Source organism: Ciconia boyciana, chromosome 28 (genome assembly GCF_034638445.1).
Source record: "Ciconia boyciana chromosome 28, ASM3463844v1, whole genome shotgun sequence".
In the NCBI taxonomy this organism is placed as follows: Eukaryota; Metazoa; Chordata; class Aves; order Ciconiiformes; family Ciconiidae; genus Ciconia; species Ciconia boyciana.
Window position 1 is genome coordinate 1,499,550 of NC_132961.1, and position 18,502 is coordinate 1,518,051.

Consider the following 18,502-nt stretch of genomic DNA (forward strand, 5'->3'; position numbering starts at 1 on the left):
AACCTTGGACCTGGGAAGGAAGCTTGGATCTGGGAGGGATCACGGGATCTGGGAGGGAACCTTGTACCTGGGGAGGAACCTTGGATCTGGGAGGGATCCCGGGATCCAGGAGGGAACCTTGGACCTGGGAAGGAACCTTGGATCTGGGAGGGATCACGGGATCCGGGAGGGAACCTTGGACCTGGGAAGGAAGCTTGGATCTGGGAGGGATCACGGGATCTGGGAGGGAAACTTGGACCCGGGACGGAACCTGGGATCTGGGAAAGAGTCTTGGATCTGGGAAGGAACCTTGGACCTGGGAAGGAACCTTGGATCTGGGAGGGATCACAGGATCCGGGAGGGAACCTTGGACCTGGAAGGAAGCTTGGATCTGGGAGGGATCACAGGATCTGGGAGGGAACCTTGGACCTGGGAAGGAAGCTTGGATCTGGGAGGGAACCTGGGACCCAGGAGAGAGCCTTGGACCCGGGACAGAACCTGGGATCTGGGAAAAAGTCTTGGATCTGGGAGGGAACCTTGGATCTGGGAGGGATCCCGGGATCCAGGAGGGAACCTTGGACCTGGGAAGGAAGCTTGGATCTGGGAGGGAACCCGGGATCCAGGAGAGAGCCTTGGATCTGGGCAAGGTTCTGGGAAGGAACCCGGGTTCAAGGTCAGGTTGGCGAGGGCTGGAGGAACCCGGTGTTGCTCTGCCACTCTTGGGGGACAGTGGCAGCCCAGAAGCTCTTGGGCAAGCAAGGTGGGCAACGCCAGAAGGTGACCCACCGGCCCTGCCCCCATCGGAAGGGACCGTCAGCAGAGCCGGACATCTCTAGGAGAGGAGCAAGGTGGAGGTCACCCTGGGGTCCTTGGGGGGGACAACTCGATGGCCAGGGTTTCCCAGGAAGCCCCCGACCGCCGCAGATTCCCTTTAGGTCCCCGTTGCTGGTGGGCGAAATGCCCACGGTGGCCCTGAATGTTGAAGGAGAAGCGGCGACTGTAGGCGACGTTCACGGGCGTTGAACACCGTGGGTTGCGCGTGGCTTTCCGAGAGCGTAGGTGCCACCACCGAGCGAGGGGGGGACCTGGGTGGAGGCGTCGATTCAAACCTTCACCCATTTGTTCTCCTACAAATCGCCGGACCCTTGGCCATCCCCCTCCCGCGGGGCTGATTGTCCCAGGGGACATTTCTTGTCCCCGCTGGGACCAGGCATGGATCCTGTTGGTGACACCACGGCCGGGCCACCGCAAAGCGTGTGGCACCCGAAGACTTCATTGGGGTTTTGGGCCCTCGTTTTGTACATCATCCCACCACGGAGGATTTGGAGAGGCCGGGAGTACACAAAAAGGGTTTTTTCTTCATCAAATCCAACACCTTCGTGTCATAACAGTGACACAAACACACCGTGCCTGGGCGAGGACTTTGGATATCTGGAGATACGGACCCGGAAAGATCATCACGTTCAAGGAGGGACTTTGCCCAGGCGTTACCAGGAAGTCCATTTTCTCAACCACGACGTGGATTTTCCTCTGCTCCGAAACGTTCTTCTTCCCCCCGGGGAATCGTCGGAGATCTCCCGTTGGAAGGAACCCCTAAGGAGCATCGAGTCCAGCTCTCCAAGAGGTGCCCGGAGCTGCGGAGAAGCCCCCAGAGATGAGCCAGAAGTTCGTGTGGAAACCCTTTGAGCGGAGCGTGGAGATCCAGATCGCCAACAAAACCCAGGACGTCACCTTCTCCAACCCCAGGTAAGGCCGCGAGGAGGGGGCAGGGGGTGGGGACCCCTGGCTGGAGGGGACCCCCCGGGATTCAGGCAGAAGGTCCAAGATGGACCATCTCCCCGTGGTCAGATCATCTCCCCACGGCTGGATAATCTCCCCGTGGTCGGACCACCTCCCCGTGGTCAGATCATCTCCCCACTTTTGGACCACCTCTCAACATTTTGACCATCATCCCATGGTTGGAAAATCTCCCAGGGGTTCAACCATCTCCCTCGTAAGCCCAAGTGGTCTCCCCAGCCCTTCTCCTCCTCTCCTCTCCTCTCCTCTCCTTCCAGGAGCTACTGCTACAGCGGCTACAGCTCCATCCCACCCAGCCCCAGGATCCCCCCAGGTGTCACGGAGAGTTGCTGTTTCACCAACTCCGTGCTCCATTTTCGGGGGTGCGTGGGGGTCCTGGTGTACGAGGCGGACACCTTCACCTTGGCCATCCTCTTCTCCAACCCTTTCAACTACAATATTTTCTACATGGAGCTTGCCATGGAGATCTCCCCGCACAAAGCCCATCTCGGCAGCTTGGAGAACGTCTACACCCAGATGTATAGTGCTCAACCTGCCAGCACTGGCAAGGACACCATGTTCCACCGCGTCAAGCTCAGCGCGTGCCAGGAGCCCGTTGTGGTCTCTGCTGGCCACATGAGGGTCACGGCCACCATGTCCAATGCTTGCAACTCAATCGTCAAAGTCATCGTGGAGAATCAAGATGCCCATTGCACCTAAATGCAGAGGAGGCACCACCCACCTTGGGCAGCGTCACCCAAAGGCATGGACACACCTCGTCCACGTTGCTGTAGGCACCAGGCAGAACCTTCTGCCCTCAATAAACGCTTGAGCAAAGCCAAGCTCGCGCCGTCTTGTCCTAAGGGAGGAGAAGCATCAGCCCAGGTAGGCTGGAAGATGCTTCTTGTTATCTCCTAGCCCCTGTTCTGGCTTTTGCCCAGCGTGGAGGGCGCCGTGTTGAGCGGTGAGGAAGAGGAGGGTGGTTTCTCCAAGGTCTGGGGGTCCCCAAGGTCAGGGGTCCTCAAGGTCTGGGGTCCCCAAGGTCGGGGTCCCTAGGTTGGGGTCCCTAGGTTGAGAGTCTCCAAGTTGGGGGTCCCCACGGTTAGGGGTCTCCAGGGGTGTTTCCGAGGGTCCCCAAGGTTGGGATCCCCAAGTTTGGGGGGGTCCCCCCACACATCAAAGACAAGAGGCGCCGTCAGGAGCTGCTGGGGGGACTTTATTGCCCCCCGAACCCCCCCGGGGCTCCGCAGAAGGCGGGGCCCAATCCGGCGACGGTGCAGTCGGCCGTGGCCACGGAGCAGCGGCCGCAGCGGCAGCCCAGGGCCACCGGGACGGTGACGCCGGGGTCGGTCCTGGCGTGGAGGGGCAGCCCCCCAGCACCCACCGCCCGTAGCGCACCCCGAAATAGGTACAGGCTGCCTGAGACGGGGCGCCCAGGGGGCTGCGGTACACCGGCTCCTGGGGGTGGGCAACGGGTGGTCAAGTGACCGTGGAATAATTGCTGGAGGTGACGTCGACGTGAATCTGACATTCGCGGTTTTGGGTACGGCGCGGGACTGAAGCAGCTTCCCGGGTGGAGCGCGGCTGCCGTGCAAGGAATCCACTCCACCTTCCCCGGGGCTGCGGCCTTCGGCGTCGGCAACGCCGGGGAACTCGGTGCGTTGGCTCCGAGGGGAACTGCCCGGAGGGTGGAGCGGCGTGGAGACCCCGCGGGCGGGCGCCGCGATCATCCGGGAGCTGGAAGGCGTCGTGGGGCTGCTAAGGCGAATATTCGCTATCTTGGGCCGACAGCCTGTCGCGTTTTTGACAAAATGCCGTCCTTTTGGTGAACTCTGCTCGGTATAACAGCGTTAGAATACCAAAACACACCGCCATCCAAAAGCTACCCGCCCCCAAGGTGCGACCGCCCCTCACGCAGCTCGCGCTCTGCGTTTTCCTGGTTTCTACCTTGAAAAGCGAAGCGAGAAGAGTTGACACCAATTCCAAACAGAGGTGAGCATGACGGGAGTCACTCAAGCTCCACCTGAAAGGGGAAAAATAGCGAAGAATGGGTAAATGTAGGGGACATGTAGGGAAATGTAGGGGAAATGTAAGGAAATGTAGGGGAAATGTAGGGAAATGTAGGGTAACTGTAGGGAAATGTAGGGTAAAGTAGGGAAATGTAGGAGAAATGTAGGGTGAAATGTAGGGAAATATAGAGGAAATGTAGGGTAATGGAGGGAAATGTAGGGAAATGTAGGGAAATGTAGGGAAATGTAGGGAAATGTAGGGTAAATGTAGGGAAATTTAGGGGAAATGTACGGGAAATGTAGGGTAACTGTCGGGAAATGTAGGGGAAATGTAGGTTAATGTTGGGAAATGTAGGGAAACGTAGGGGAAATGTAGGGAAATGTAGGGTGAATGTAGGGAAATGTAGGGGAAATGTAGGGAAATGTACGGTAAGATGTAGCATAAATGTAGGGAAATGTAGGGTAATGTAGGGGAAATGTATGGAAATGTAGGGGAAATGTAGGGGAAATGTAGGGTAAGATGTAGAGTAAATGTAGGGAAATGTAGGGTAAATGTAGGGAAATGTAGGGTAAAGTGTAGCATAAATGTAGGGTAACTGTAGGGAAATGTAGGGGAAATGTAGGTTAATATAGGGAAATGTTGTGAAATGTAGGGAAATGTAGGGGAAATGTAGGGAAATTTAGGGGACATGTTGGGAAATATAGGGGGAATGTAGGGAAATGTAGGGGAAATGTAGGGAAATGTAGAGAAATGTAGGGAAATGTAGGGGAATGTAGGGGAATGTAGGGGAAATGTAGGGAAATGTAGGGGAAATGTAGGGTAAGATGTAGCATAAATGTAGGGAAATGTAGGGGAAATGTAGGGGAAATATAGGTTAATATAGGGAAATGTTGTGAAATGTAGGGAAATGTAGGGGAAATGTAGGGAAATGTAGGGGAAATGTAGGGAAATGTAGGGTGAATGTAGGGAAATGTTGGGAAATGTAGGGTAACATAGTGGAAATGTAGGGAAATGTAGGGAAATGTAGGGGAAATGTAGGGAAATGTAGGGGAAATGTAGGGTAATGTAGGGGAAATGTGGTGAAATGTAGGGAAATGTAGGGGAAATGCAGGGAAATGTAGGGTAATGTAGGGGAAATGTGGTGAAATGTAGGGAAATATAGGGTAATATAGGGAAATGTAGGGGAAATGTAGGGTGAAATGTAGGGGAAATATAGGGTAAGATGTAGCGTAAATGTAGGAAAATGTAGGGTAATATACGGGAAATATAGGGAAATGTAGGGGGAATGTAGGGTAAGATGTAGCGTAAATGTAGGGAAATGTAGAGAAATGTAGGGAAATGTAAGGGAAATGTAGGGAAATGTAGGGGAAATGTAGGGTAAGATGTAGCGTAAATGTAGGGGAAATGTAGGGAAATGTAGGGGAAATGTAGGGTAATGGAGGGAAACAGGGAAATGTAGGGTAATGTAGGGTGAATGTAGGGAAATGTAGGGGAAATGTAGGGTAATGTAGGGTAACTGTAGGGAAATGTAGGGGAAATGTAGTTTAATGTTGGGAAATGTAGGGAAACATAGGGGAAATGTAGGGAAATGTAGGGTAAGATGTAGCGTAAATGTAGGGAAATGTAGGGGAAATGTAGGGAAATGTAGGGGAAATGTAGGGTAAGATGTAGAGTAAATGTAGGGAAATGTAGGGGAAATGTAGGGAAATGTAGGGGAAATGTAGGGTAAGATGTAGCGTAAATGTAGGGAAATGTAGGGAAATGTAGGGGAAATGTAGGGAAATGTAGGGAAATGTAGGGGAAATGTAGGGTAATGTAGGGTAATGTAGGGTAATGTAGGGTAAAGTGTAGCATAAATGTAGGGTAACTGTAGGGAAATGTAGGGAAAATGTAGGTTAATATAGGGAAATGTTGTGAAATGTAGGGGAAATGTAGGGGAAATGTAGGGTGAATGTAGGGTGAATGTAGGGAAATGTAGGGAAATGTAGGGAAATGTAGGGAAATATAGGGTAAATGTAGGGAAATGTTGGGAAATGTAGGGTAACATAGGGGAAATGTAGGGAAATGTAGGGAAATGTAGGGGAAATGTAGGGTAATGTAGGGTAATGTAGGGTAATGTAGGGGAAATGTGGTGAAATGTAGGGAAATGTAGGGTAATATAGGGTAAATGTAGGGAAATGTAGGGAAATGTAGGGTGAAATGTAGGGTAAGATGTAGCGTAAATGTAGGGAAATGTAGGGTAATATAGGGGAAATGTAGGGAAATGTAGGGGAAATGTAAGGTAATGTAGGGAAATGTAGGGTAAAGTGTAGCATAAATGTAGGGTAACTGTAGGGAAATGTAGGGAAAATGTAGGTTAATATAGGGAAATGTTGTGAAATGTAGGGAAATGTAGGGGAAATGTAGGGAAATGTAGGGTAATGTAGAGGAAATGTAGGGAAATGTAGGGTAATGTAGAGGAAATGTGGTGAAATGTAGGGAAATGTAGGGGAAATGTAGGGGAAATGCAGGGAAATGTAAAGTGTAGCATAAATGTAGGGAAATGTAGCGAAATGCAGGGAAATGTAGAGTAAAGTGTAGCATAAATGTAGGGAAATGTAGCGAAATGTAGGGGAAATGTAGGGAAATGTAGGGGAAATGTAGGGTAATGTAGGGGAAATGTGGTGAAATGTAGGGAAATGTAGGGGGAATGTAGGGAAATGTAGGGGAAATGTGGTGAAATGTAGGGAAATGTAGGGGAAATGTAGGGGAAATGCAGGGAAATGTAGAGTAAAGTGTAGCATAAATGTAGGGAAATGTAGGGTAAATGTAGGGAAATGTAGGGGAAATGTAGGGGAAATGTAGGGAAATGCAGGGAAATGAAGGGAAGCATAGGGGTAATGTAGGGAAATGCAGGGTAAAAAAAAAAAGAAAGCGAATTTTGGGAAGACCCCATCGCGTACCGCGGTGCCGTCGGGGACCAGGCGACGGCTGAGCCTCTCTTCCCCGCCATCGCGGCGCCTTTGGGTAAGAGGCGCCCACTTGGTTACCCCAAAAGAGCCTCCCCGGGAAGCGTCGAAATCTCCCTCGCGTCGCTTTAGCATCGTGCAACGTTGTTGTCGCCGGCGGTGTCCCTCCTACTCGTGGTATTTGCACGGGCTTTGCAGCCGGCGCCTTTCTCACCGGTGATGCAACGAACCCGCGCGTCCGTCGCTCCAATGAACCGCGCTCTTCGTTAATCCGCCCGCCGCCGTTCTCCTTGAAGGCGCCCGGACTCTTTACGCGTGGCCGCGAGGGTTGGCGCGACAGGGCCGGAGCGGGGGGTGCGGCGCGTTATTTGTGACTCCGTCACGGAGGAGTTGGGGACGCTGAAGGCGACCGGACTCATAACGTCGTCAAATTAACGCCGGCGCCTTCGTCGGCTTTGCGGAGCGGGTTCAGTGGAAGGCGGGAGAGGGCTCTGGCAGGGAAGCCTTGGCTCGGATGGGTGGCTGCCGACAGCCCCCCCAGCCGCTCCTCAGCCCCCTGCGTGACAGGAACTTTCAACGCAACGCTGACCCTGGCACCCCTCCAGAACCCCAAATATCCCCCCGCACCCCAGTACCCCCCCAGCACCCCCAAACGTCAAATACCCCCCAGCACCCCAAATATCCCCCAGCACCCCCAAATGCTGAATAGCCCCCAGCACCCCAAATATTGCCCAGCACCCCAAATATCCCCCAGCACCCCCAAATGCTGAATACCCCCAGCACCCCAATATCCCCCAGCACCCCAATACTCCCCTACCCCCAATGCCCCCAGCACCCCCACAGCCCCGCAGCATCCCCACTTCCCAAATATCCCCCCCAGCACCCCAATACAGCCCCCAGCACCCCCAGCACCCAAATCCCTGCTTTGGCCCCAATATTCTGCCCCCCCAATCTACCCACTCTGTCCCACTATGGGGTTCCCTCTGCCCCCATGTGCCCCCGTGTCCCCCTGAATGTCCCATGTCCCCCACATCCCCCATGGTCCAGCCGTGTCCCCCAAGGCCCCCCATGACCCCCACATCCCACCAGAGCCCACCATAGCACCCCAGGTCCCCCATGTCCCCTATAGCCCCACATGTTCCCATGCCCCCCATATCCCCTAGATCTCCCCATAGCCCCCCACATCCCGAATGTCCCCCAGGCCCCCACATCCCCCATATCCCCCATGTCCCCACAGACCCCATAGCCCCCATGTCCCCATAGCCCCCAAACTCCCTATGTCTCCCAAACCCCCATGTCCCCCATAGCCCCCATGCCCCCACATCCCCCCGTCCCCCATGTTCCCCCATGTCCCCACGTGCCCCTCAGCCCCATGGCCCCTAAGTCCCCCAGGTCCTCCCACCTCCCTATGTCCCCCTGTCACCTCATGTCCCCACATCCCCATGCCCCTAAGTCCCCCCTGTCCCCCGTCCCCCATGTCCCCATGTCCCCCTGGTGGTCACGGCCAGGCACTGGGGACACTCGTCCTTCTCCACGGCCACCGTCACGTTGATGGGACGACACGGGGGGCGACCAGGACCCCCCACAACCATGGGGCCCCCCAAAGCCATGGGGCTCCCCACAACCATGTGGTCCCCGACTGCTATGGGGCCCCCCATAGCTATGGGGATCCCCAAGGACATGGGGGTCCCCATCAATGTCACCAGCACCAGCACCTGCGGGAAATGTGGGGCAACCCAGGAGGGCCTGCCCCATGGTGGGGGGGGTCCTCACAGCTCCCCCCTTACCCCACAGCTGCCCCATAAGTGTCCCACAGCCATGTGGGTCCCCCCTGCCTCACAGCTGCCCCACAGTGCAGGGAAAGGGGGGGTGTCCCCATGACCCCCACTGCCCCACGGCCATGTGGGTCCCCACAGCCCCAGAGCTGCCCCACGGTGACGGGTCCCCATGACCCCTCTCCGCCCCACAGCTACCCCATAAATACCCCACAGCCATGTGCATCCTTACAGCCCAACAGTGGGGGGGTCTCCATGACCCCCCCAACCCCACAGCTGCCCCACAGCCATGTGGGCCCATCCCACAGCTGCCCCACAGTGGGGGGGTCCCCATGACCTTCCCTCCCCCCCCGCCCCACAGATATACGGGTCCCTGTCGTCCCCCCCAGCCCTATAACGGCCCTCGCAGAAAAATCTCTTCTCTCAACCAGGAAATCCGTTTTCTCCACCATGACGTCGATTTCCTTCCTCTCCGGAACCTTCTCGTTCCCCCCGGGGAATCGTCGGAGATCTCCCGTTGGAAGGAACCCCTAAGGAGCATCGAGTCCAGCTCTCCAAGAGGTGCCCGGAGCTGCGGAGAAGCCCCCAGAGATGAGCCAGAAGGTCGGGTGGAAACCCTTTGAGCGGAGCGTGGAGATCCAGATCACCAACAAAACCCAGGACGTCACCTTCTCCAACCCCAGGTAAGGCCGCGAGGAGGGGGCAGGGGGTGGGGACCCCTGGCTGGAGGGGACCCCCCGGGATTCAGGCAGAAGGTCCAAGATGGACCATCTCCCCGTGGTCAGATCATCTCCCCACGGCTGGATAATCTCCCCGTGGTCGGACCATCTCCCCGTGGTCAGATCATCTCCCCACGGCTGGATAATCTCCCCGTGGTCGGACTATCTCCCCGTGGTCAGATCACCTCCCCACTTTTGGACCATCTCCCCATGGTTGGACCATCTCCCAGGGGTCAGACATCTCCCCACGGCTGAACCATCTCCCCATGGTCAGACCATCTCCCCACTGTTGAACCATCTCCCCCTGGTTGGACCATCTCCCCACTTTTGGACCATCTCCCCATGGTTGGACCATCTCCCAGGGGTCAGACCATCTCCCCAGGGCTGAACCATCTCCCCATGGTCAGACCATCTCCCCGTGGTCAGACCATCTCCCCACTCTTAAACCATCTCCCCGTGGTCGGATCATCTCCCCACTTTTGGACCATCTCCCCATGGTTGGACCATCTCCCCGTGGTCAGATCATCTCCCCATGGTCAGATCATCTCCCCATGGTTGGACCATCTCCCCATGGTCGGATCATCTCCCCGTGGTCCAACCATCTCCCCATGGTTAGACCGTCTCCCCATGGTTGGCTCATCTCCCCACGGCTGGACCTTCTCCCCACTCTTGGACCATCTCCCCGTAGTTGCACCATTTCACAGTGGTCGGACCATCTCCCCACTCTTGGACCATCTCCCCGTGGTCAGATCATCTCCCCACTTTTGGACCATCTCCTCATTGTTGGACCATCTCCCAGGGGTCAGACATCTCCCCAGGGCTGAACCATCTCCCCACGGTCAGACCATCTGCCCATGGTCAGATCATCTCCCTGTGGTCCGAACATCTCCCCACTGTTGGACCATCTCCCGATGATTGGACCATCTCCCCACGGCTGGACAATCTCCCAGAGGTTCAACCATCTCCCTCGTAAGCCCAAGTGGTCTCCCCAGCCCTTCTCCTCCTCTCCTCTCCTCTCCTTCCAGGAGCTACTGCTACAGCGGCTACAGCTCCATCCCACCCAGCCCCAGGATCCCCCCAGGTGTCACGGAGAGTTGCTGTTTCACCAACTCCGTGCTTCGTTTTCGGGGGTCTGTGGGGGTCCTGGTGTACGAGGCGGACACCTTCACCTTGGCCATCCTCTTCTCCAACCCCTTCGACTACAATCTTTACCACGTGGAGTTTGCCATGGAGATCTCCCTGCACAAAGCCCACTGCACTAGCTTGGAGAACGTCTACAGACGGATGTATAGCGGTCAACCTGCCAGCACTGGCAAGGACACCATGTTCCACCACGTCAAGCTCAGCACGTGCCAGGAGCCCGTTGTGGTCTCCGCTGGCCACGTGAGGGTCATGGCCACCATGTCCAATGCTTCCAAGTCAATCATCAAAGTCCTCGTGGAGAATCAAGATGCCCATAGCACCTAAATGCAGAGGAGGCACCACCCACCTTGGGCAGCGTCACCCAAAGGCATGGACACACCTCGTCCACGTTGCTGTAGGCACCAGGCAGAACCTTCTGCCCTCAATAAATGCTTGAGCAAAGCCAAGCTCGCGCCGTCTTGTCCTAAGGGAGGAGAAGCATCAGCCCAGGTAGGCTGGAAGATGCTTCTTGTTATCTCCTAGCCCCTGTTCTGGCTTTTGCCCAGCGTGGAGGGCGCCGTGTTGAGCGGTGAGGAAGAGGAGGGTGGTTTTGAAGGTGCTGTGGGCAGCGTTGGGTGGGTTGTGGTGCGGCTGGGGCTTGGGGATCTGGTTTGGATGCAAGTCGTGGTGGGAAGGTGCTCTCCTGAAGGAGATCTGTGTGATCTGAATGGGTTGGGTGTGGGTTTGGTGTTTGTGCAGCTGGAGGTGGTGGTGGTGTGGGGAGCAGACACCTTCTGCTTGGCCATCGTCTTCTCCAGCCCCTGGGCCTACGAGGTTTTCTAGCTGGAGCTGGGGTTCGAGACATCTAGCTGGGTTTGGAAGATCTAAGCCAGCGCCACCTGTGTCAGAACGTGCCTCCATGTGCAGTGCCCGTGTTCCCGGGGTGTCGGGGGGGTCCCCAGGGTTGGGGTTGATGTGGGGCAGGACGAGGTCTTGTGGGTTTTGTGGGGCAGAAGGGTGGACGGGAGCTCGTCCGTGCAAAGCGAAGCCTTTGCTGGAGGTCGGGGTGGTGGGCGGCTGAAGGGTTAGAGGCAGCTGAGAGGTGGGATGGGGCAAAGCCCTGCGGAGATGTCTCCATGCCCCTTGTGCAAGGACCGGAGCCCCCTTTGAGCTCCCTCCAGCCATGGGGTGGGTGGCCCAAGGGCAGGGTGGGTGGCCCAAGGGCAGGGTGGGTGGCCCAAGGGCAGGGTGGGCGAGCCGTTCCTTCCCGAAGGGCTGGTGGATGAGATGGGAGCTTTGGGGGAGCTTCCTGGTGGGAAGCCCCAGCAGATTGAGCCTCTCCCATGGTTGGGAGCTGCTGGCTGCGGTGCCCAATGTTGGGATCCCCAAGGTTGGGGTTCTCCAAGTGTGGGGTTCCCCAGGAGTGCTTCAGGGGGTCTTCAAGGTTGGGGTCTTCAGGTTGCGGGTTGCCAAGTGTGGGGGTCCCTAAGGTTGGGTGCCCAAGGTCGGGGATCCCCAAGGTTGGGATCCTCAAGGTAGAGGGTCCCCAAGGTTGAGGTCCCCAAGGTTGGTCTCTGTAGGTGGGGGTCCTCAAGGTTGATGTCTGCCAAGGTTGGGGACCTCAAGGATGGGGTTCTCCAAGGTTGGGGTCCCCAGGAGTGTTTCAGAGGGTCCCTAAGGTCGGGGTCCCCAAGGTCGGAGGTCCCCAAGGTTGAGTTCTCCAAGGTCTGGGGGTCCCCAAGGTCAGGGGTCCTCAAGGTCTGGGGTCCCCAAGGTCGGGGTCCCTAGGTTGGGGTCCCTAGTTTGGGGTCCCTAGGTTGAGAGTCTCCAAGTTGGGGGTCCCCACGGTTAGGGGTCTCCAGGGGTGTTTCCGAGGGTCCCCAAGGTTGGGATCCCCAAGTTTGGGGGGGTCCCCCCACACATCAAAGACAAGAGGCGCCGTCAGGAGCTGCTGGGGGGACTTTATTGCCCCCCGAACCCCCCCGGGGCTCCGCAGAAGGCGGGGCCCAATCCGGCGACGGTGCAGTCGGCCGTGGCCACGGAGCAGCGGCCGCAGCGGCAGCCCAGGGCCACCGGGACGGTGACGCCGGGGTCGGTCCTGGGGTGGAGGGGCAGCCCCCCAGCACCCACCGCCCGTAGCGCACCCCGAAATAGGTACAGGCTGCCTGAGACGGGGCGCCCAGGGGGCTGCGGTACACCGGCTCCTGGGGGTGGGCAACGGGTGGTCAAGTGACCGTGGAATAATTGCTGGAGGTGACGTCGACGTGAATCTGACATTCGCGGTTTTGGGTACGGCGCGGGACTGAAGCAGCTTCCCGGGTGGAGCGCGGCTGCCGTGCAAGGAATCCACTCCACCTTCCCCGGGGCTGCGGCCTTCGGCGTCGGCAACGCCGGGGAACTCGGTGCGTTGGCTCCGAGGGGAACTGCCCGGAGGGTGGAGCGGCGTGGAGACCCCGCGGGCGGGCGCCGCGATCATCCGGGAGCTGGAAGGCGTCGTGGGGCTGCTAAGGCGAATATTCGCTATCTTGGGCCGACAGCCTGTCGCGTTTTTGACAAAATGCCGTCCTTTTGGTGAACTCTGCTCGGTATAACAGCGTTAGAATACCAAAACACACCGCCATCCAAAAGCTACCCGCCCCCAAGGTGCGACCGCCCCTCACGCAGCTCGCGCTCTGCGTTTTCCTGGTTTCTACCTTGAAAAGCGAAGCGAGAAGAGTTGACACCAATTCCAAACAGAGGTGAGCATGACGGGAGTCACTCAAGCTCCACCGGAAAGGGGAAAAATAGCGAAGAATGGGTAAATGTAGGGGACATGTAGGGAAATGTAGGGGAAATGTAAGGGAAATGTAGGGTAATGTAGGGGAAATGTAGGGAAATGTAGGGTAACTGTAGGGAAATGTAGGGTAAAGTAGGGAAATGTAGGAGAAATGTAGGGTGAAATGTAGGGAAATATAGAGGAAATGTAGGGTAATGGAGGGAAATGTAGGGAAATGTAGGGAAATGTAGGGAAATGTAGGGAAATGTAGGGTAAATGTAGGGAAATTTAGGGGAAATGTACGGGAAATGTAGGGTAACTGTCGGGAAATGTAGGGGAAATGTAGGTTAATGTTGGGAAATGTAGGGAAACGTAGGGGAAATGTAGGGAAATGTAGGGTGAATGTAGGGAAATGTAGGGGAAATGTAGGGAAATGTACGGTAAGATGTAGCATAAATGTAGGGAAATGTAGGGGAAATGTAGGGAAATGTAAGGGAAATGTAGGGAAATGTAGGGGAAATGTAGGGTAAGATGTAGAGTAAATGTAGGGAAATGTAGGGTAAATGTAGGGAAATGTAGGGTAAAGTGTAGCATAAATGTAGGGTAACTGTAGGGAAATGTAGGGGAAATGTAGGTTAATATAGGGAAATGTTGTGAAATGTAGGGAAATGTAGGGGAAATGTAGGGAAATTTAGGGGACATGTTGGGAAATATAGGGGGAATGTAGGGAAATGTAGGGGAAATGTAGGGAAATGTAGAGAAATGTAGGGAAATGTAGGGGAATGTAGGGGACTGTAGGGGAAATGTAGGGAAATGTAGGGGAAATGTAGGGTAAGATGTAGCGTAAATGTAGGGAAATGTAGGGAAATGTAGGGGAAATATAGGTTAATATAGGAAATGTTGTGAAATGTAGGGAAATGTAGGAAATGTAGGAAATGTAGGAAATGTAGGGAAATGTAGGGTGAATGTAGGAAATGTTGGGAAATGTAGGGTAACTTAGTGGAAATGTAGGGAAATGTAGGGTAATGTAGGGGAAATGTAGGGAAATGTAGGGGAAATGTAGGGTAACTGTAGGGAAATCTAGGGGAAATGTAGGTTAATGTACGGAAATGCAGGGAAATGTAGGGTAATGTAGGGGAAATGTGGTGAAATGTAGGGAAATATAGGGTAATATAGGGAAATGTAGGGAAAATGTAGGGTGAAATGTAGGGGAAATATAGGGTAAGATGTAGCGTAAATGTAGGAAAATGTAGGGTAATATACGGGAAATATAGGGAAATGTAGGGGGAATGTAGGGTAAGATGTAGCGTAAATGTAGGGAAATGTAGGGAAATGTAGGGAAATGTAGGGGAAATGTAGGGGAAATGTAGGGTAAGATGTAGGGTAAGATGTAGCGCAAATGTAGGGAAATGTAGGGAAATGTAGGGGAAATGTAGGGTAATGGAGGGAAACATAGGGAAATGTAGGGTAATGTAGGGTAAATGTAGGGGAAATGTAGGGGAAATGTAGGGTAATGTAGGGGAAATGTAGGGAAATGTAGGGTAACTGTAGGGAAATGTTGGGAAATGTAGGGAAACAGGGGAAATGTAGGGAAATGTAGGGTAAGATGTAGCGTAAATGTAGGGAAATGTAGGGGAAATGTAGGGAAATGTAGGGGAAATGTAGGGTAAGATGTAGAGTAAATGTAGGGAAATGTAGGGGAAATGTAGGGTGAAATGTAGGGGAAATGTAGGGTAAGATGTAGCGTAAATGTAGGGAAATGTAGGGAAATGTAGGGGAAATGTAGGGAAATGTAGGGGAAATGTAGGGGAAATGTAAGGTAATGTAGGGAAATGTAGGGAAATGTAGGGTAAAGTGTAGCATAAATGTAGGGTAACTGTAGGGAAATGTAGGGAAAATGTAGGTTAATATAGGGAAATGTTGTGAAATGTAGGGAAATGTAGGGGAAATGTAGGGAAATGTAGGGTGAATGTAGGGAAATGTAAGGGAAATGTAGGGAAATGTAGGGAAATATAGGGTAAATGTAGGGAAATGTTGGGAAATGTAGGGTAACATAGGGGAAATGTAGGGAAATGTAAGGGAAATGTAGGGAAATGTAGGGGAAATGTAGGGAACTGTAGGGTAATGTAGGGGAAATGTGGTGAAATGTAGGGAAATGTAGGGTAATATAGGGTAAATGTAGGGAAATGTAGGGAAATGTAGGGGAGATGTAGGGTAAGATGTAGCGTAAATGTAGGGAAATGTAGGGTAATATAGGGGAAACGTAGGGAAATGTAGGGGAAATGTAAGGTAATGTAGGGAAATGTAGGGTAAAGTGTAGCATAAATGTAGGGTAACTGTAGGGAAATGTAGGGAAAATGTAGGTTAATATAGGGAAATGTTGTGAAATGTAGGGAAATGTAGGGGAAATGTAGGGAAATGTAGGGGAAATGTAGGGGAAATGTAGGGAAATGTAGGGTAATGTAGAGGAAATGTGGTGAAATGTAGGGAAATGTAGGGGAAATGTAGGGGAAATGCAGGGAAATGTAGAGTAAAGTGTAGCATAAATGTAGGGAAATGTAGGGGAAATGCAGGGAAATGTAGAGTAAAGTGTAGCATAAATGTAGGGAAATGTAGCGAAATGTAGGGGAAATGTAGGGAAATGTAGGGGAAATGTAGGGTAATGTAGGGGAAATGTGGTGAAATGTAGGGAAATGTAGGGGGAATGTAGGGAAATGTAGGGGAAATGTAGGGAAATGTAGGAAAGTGTGGGGGAAATGTAGGGGAAATGCAGGGAAATGTAGAGTAAAGTGTAGCATAAATGTAGGGAAATGTAGGGTAAATGTAGGGAAATGTAGGGGAAATGTAGGGAAATGCAGGGAAATGCAGGGAAATGAAGGGAAGCATAGGGGTAATGTAGGGAAATGCAGGGTAAAAAAAAAAAGAAAGCGAATTTTGGGAAGACCCCATCGCGTACCGCGGTGCCGTCGGGGACCAGGCGACGGCTGAGCCTCTCTTCCCCGCCGTCGCGGCGCCTTTGGGTAAGAGGCGCCCACTTGGTTACCCCAAAAGAGCCTCCCCGGGAAGCGTCGAAATCTCCCTCGCGTCGCTTTAGCATCGTGCAACGTTGTTGTCGCCGGCGGTGTCCCTCCTACTCGTGGTATTTGCACGGGCTTTGCAGCCGGCGCCTTTCTCACCGGTGATGCAACGAACCCGCGCGTCCGTCGCTCCAATGAACCGCGCTCTTCGTTAATCCGCCCGCCGCCGTTCTCCTTGAAGGCGCCCGGACTCTTTACGCGTGGCCGCGAGGGTTGGCGCGACAGGGCCGGAGCGGGGGGTGCGGCGCGTTATTTGTGACTCCGTCACGGAGGAGTTGGGGACGCTGAAGGCGACCGGACTCATAACGTCGTCAAATTAACGCCGGCGCCTTCGTCGGCTTTGCGGAGCGGGTTCAGTGGAAGGCGGGAGAGGGCTCTGGCAGGGAAGCCTTGGCTCGGATGGGTGGCTGCCGACAGCCCCCCCAGCCGCTCCTCAGCCCCCTGCGTGACAGGAACTTTCAACGCAACGCTGACCCTGGCACCCCTCCAGAACCCCAAATATCCCCCCGCACCCCAGTACCCCCCCAGCACCCCCAAACGTCAAATACCCCCCAGCACCCCAAATATCCCCCAGCACCCCAAATATCCCCCAGCACCCCCAAATGCTGAATACCCCCCAGCACCCCAATATCCCCCAGCACCCCAATACTCCCCTACCCCCAATGCCCCCAGCACCCCCACAGCCCCGCAGCATCCCCACTTCCCAAATATCCCCCCAGCACCCCAATACAGCCCCCCAGCACCCCCAGCACCCAAATCCCCTGCTTTGGCCCCAAAATTCTGCCCCCCCAATCTACCCACTCTGTCCCACTATGGGGGTTCCTCTGCCCCCATGTGCCCCCGTGTCCCCCTGAATGTCCCATGTCCCCCACATCCCCCATGGTCCAGCCGTGTCCCCCAAGGCCCCCCATGACCCCCACATCCCACCAGAGCCCACCATAGCACCCCCAGGTCCCCCATGTCCCCTATAGCCCCACATGTTCCCATGCCCCCCATATCCCCTAGATCTCCCCATAGCCCCCACATCCCGAATGTCCCCCAGGCCCCCACATCCCCCCATATCCCCCCATGTCCCCACAGACCCCCATAGCCCCCCATGTCCCCATAGCCCCCAAACTCCCTATGTCTCCCAAACCCCCATGTCCCCCATAGCCCCCATGCCCCCCACATCCCCCGTCCCCCATGTTCCCCCATGTCCCCACGTGCCCCTCAGCCCCATGGCCCCTAAGTCCCCCAGGTCCTCCCACCCCCTATGTCCCCCTGTCACCTCATGTCCCCACATCCCCATGCCCCCTAAGTCCCCCTGTCCCCCGTCCCCCATGTCCCCATGTCCCCCTGGTGGTCACGGCCAGGCACTGGGGACACTCGTCCTTCTCCACGGCCACCGTCACGTTGATGGGACGACACGGGGGGCGACCAGGACCCCCCACAACCATGGGGCCCCCCAAAGCCATGGGGCTCCCCACAACCATGTGGTCCCCGACTGCTATGGGGCCCCCCATAGCTATGGGGATCCCCAAGGACATGGGGGTCCCCATCAATGTCACCAGCACCAGCACCTGCGGGAAATGTGGGGCAACCCAGGAGGGCCTGCCCCATGGTGGGGGGGGTCCTCACAGCTCCCCCCTTACCCCACAGCTGCCCCATAAGTGTCCCACAGCCATGTGGGTCCCCCTCTGCCTCACAGCTGCCCCACAGTGCAGGGAAAGGGGGGGTGTCCCCATGACCCCCACTGCCCCACGGCCATGTGGGTCCCCACAGCCCCAGAGCTGCCCCACGGTGACGGGTCCCCATGACCCCTCTCCGCCCCACAGCTACCCCATAAATACCCCACAGCCATGTGCATCCTTACAGCCCAACAGTGGGGGGGTCTCCATGACCCCCAACCCCACAGCTGCCCCACAGCCATGTGGGCCCATCCCACAGCTGCCCCACAGTGGGGGGGTCCCCATGACCTTCCCTCCCCCCGCCCCACAGCTGCCCCACAGATATACGGGTCCCTGTCGTCCCCCCCAGCCCTATAACGGCCCTCGCAGAAAAATCTCTTCTCTCAACCAGGAAATCCGTTTTCTCCACCATGACGTCGATTTCCTTCCTCTCCGGAACCTTCTCGTTCCCCCCGGGGAATCGTCGGAGATCTCCCGTTGGAAGGAACCCCTAAGGAGCATCGAGTCCAGCTCTCCAAGAGGTGCCCGGAGCTGCGGAGAAGCCCCCAGAGATGAGCCAGAAGGTCGGGTGGAAACCCTTTGAGCGGAGCGTGGAGATCCAGATCACCAACAAAACCCAGGACGTCACCTTCTCCAACCCCAGGTAAGGCCGCGAGGAGGGGGAGGGGGTGGGG

At 55.5% G+C, this 18,502-nt stretch overlaps 2 protein-coding genes across 2 annotated transcripts; both read right to left on the bottom strand.

Annotated features, from left to right (window-relative positions):
- Positions 1–2,971: 2,971 nt before the first annotated feature.
- On the bottom strand, positions 2,972–8,940 carry LOC140644655 (lutropin subunit beta-like). Its single transcript, XM_072847677.1, is given in 5 exon segments — positions 2,972–3,112; positions 3,115–3,213; positions 6,969–6,999; positions 8,208–8,428; positions 8,917–8,940. Coding segments are annotated over 5 exon segments (516 nt in total).
- A 3,351-nt stretch (positions 8,941–12,291) lies between these two features.
- Positions 12,292–18,240, bottom strand: LOC140644656 (lutropin subunit beta-like). The gene is given in 5 exon segments (XM_072847679.1): positions 12,292–12,429; positions 12,432–12,533; positions 16,302–16,332; positions 17,500–17,720; positions 18,217–18,240. Coding segments are annotated over 5 exon segments (516 nt in total).
- Between the last annotated feature and the right edge of the window lie 262 nt (positions 18,241–18,502).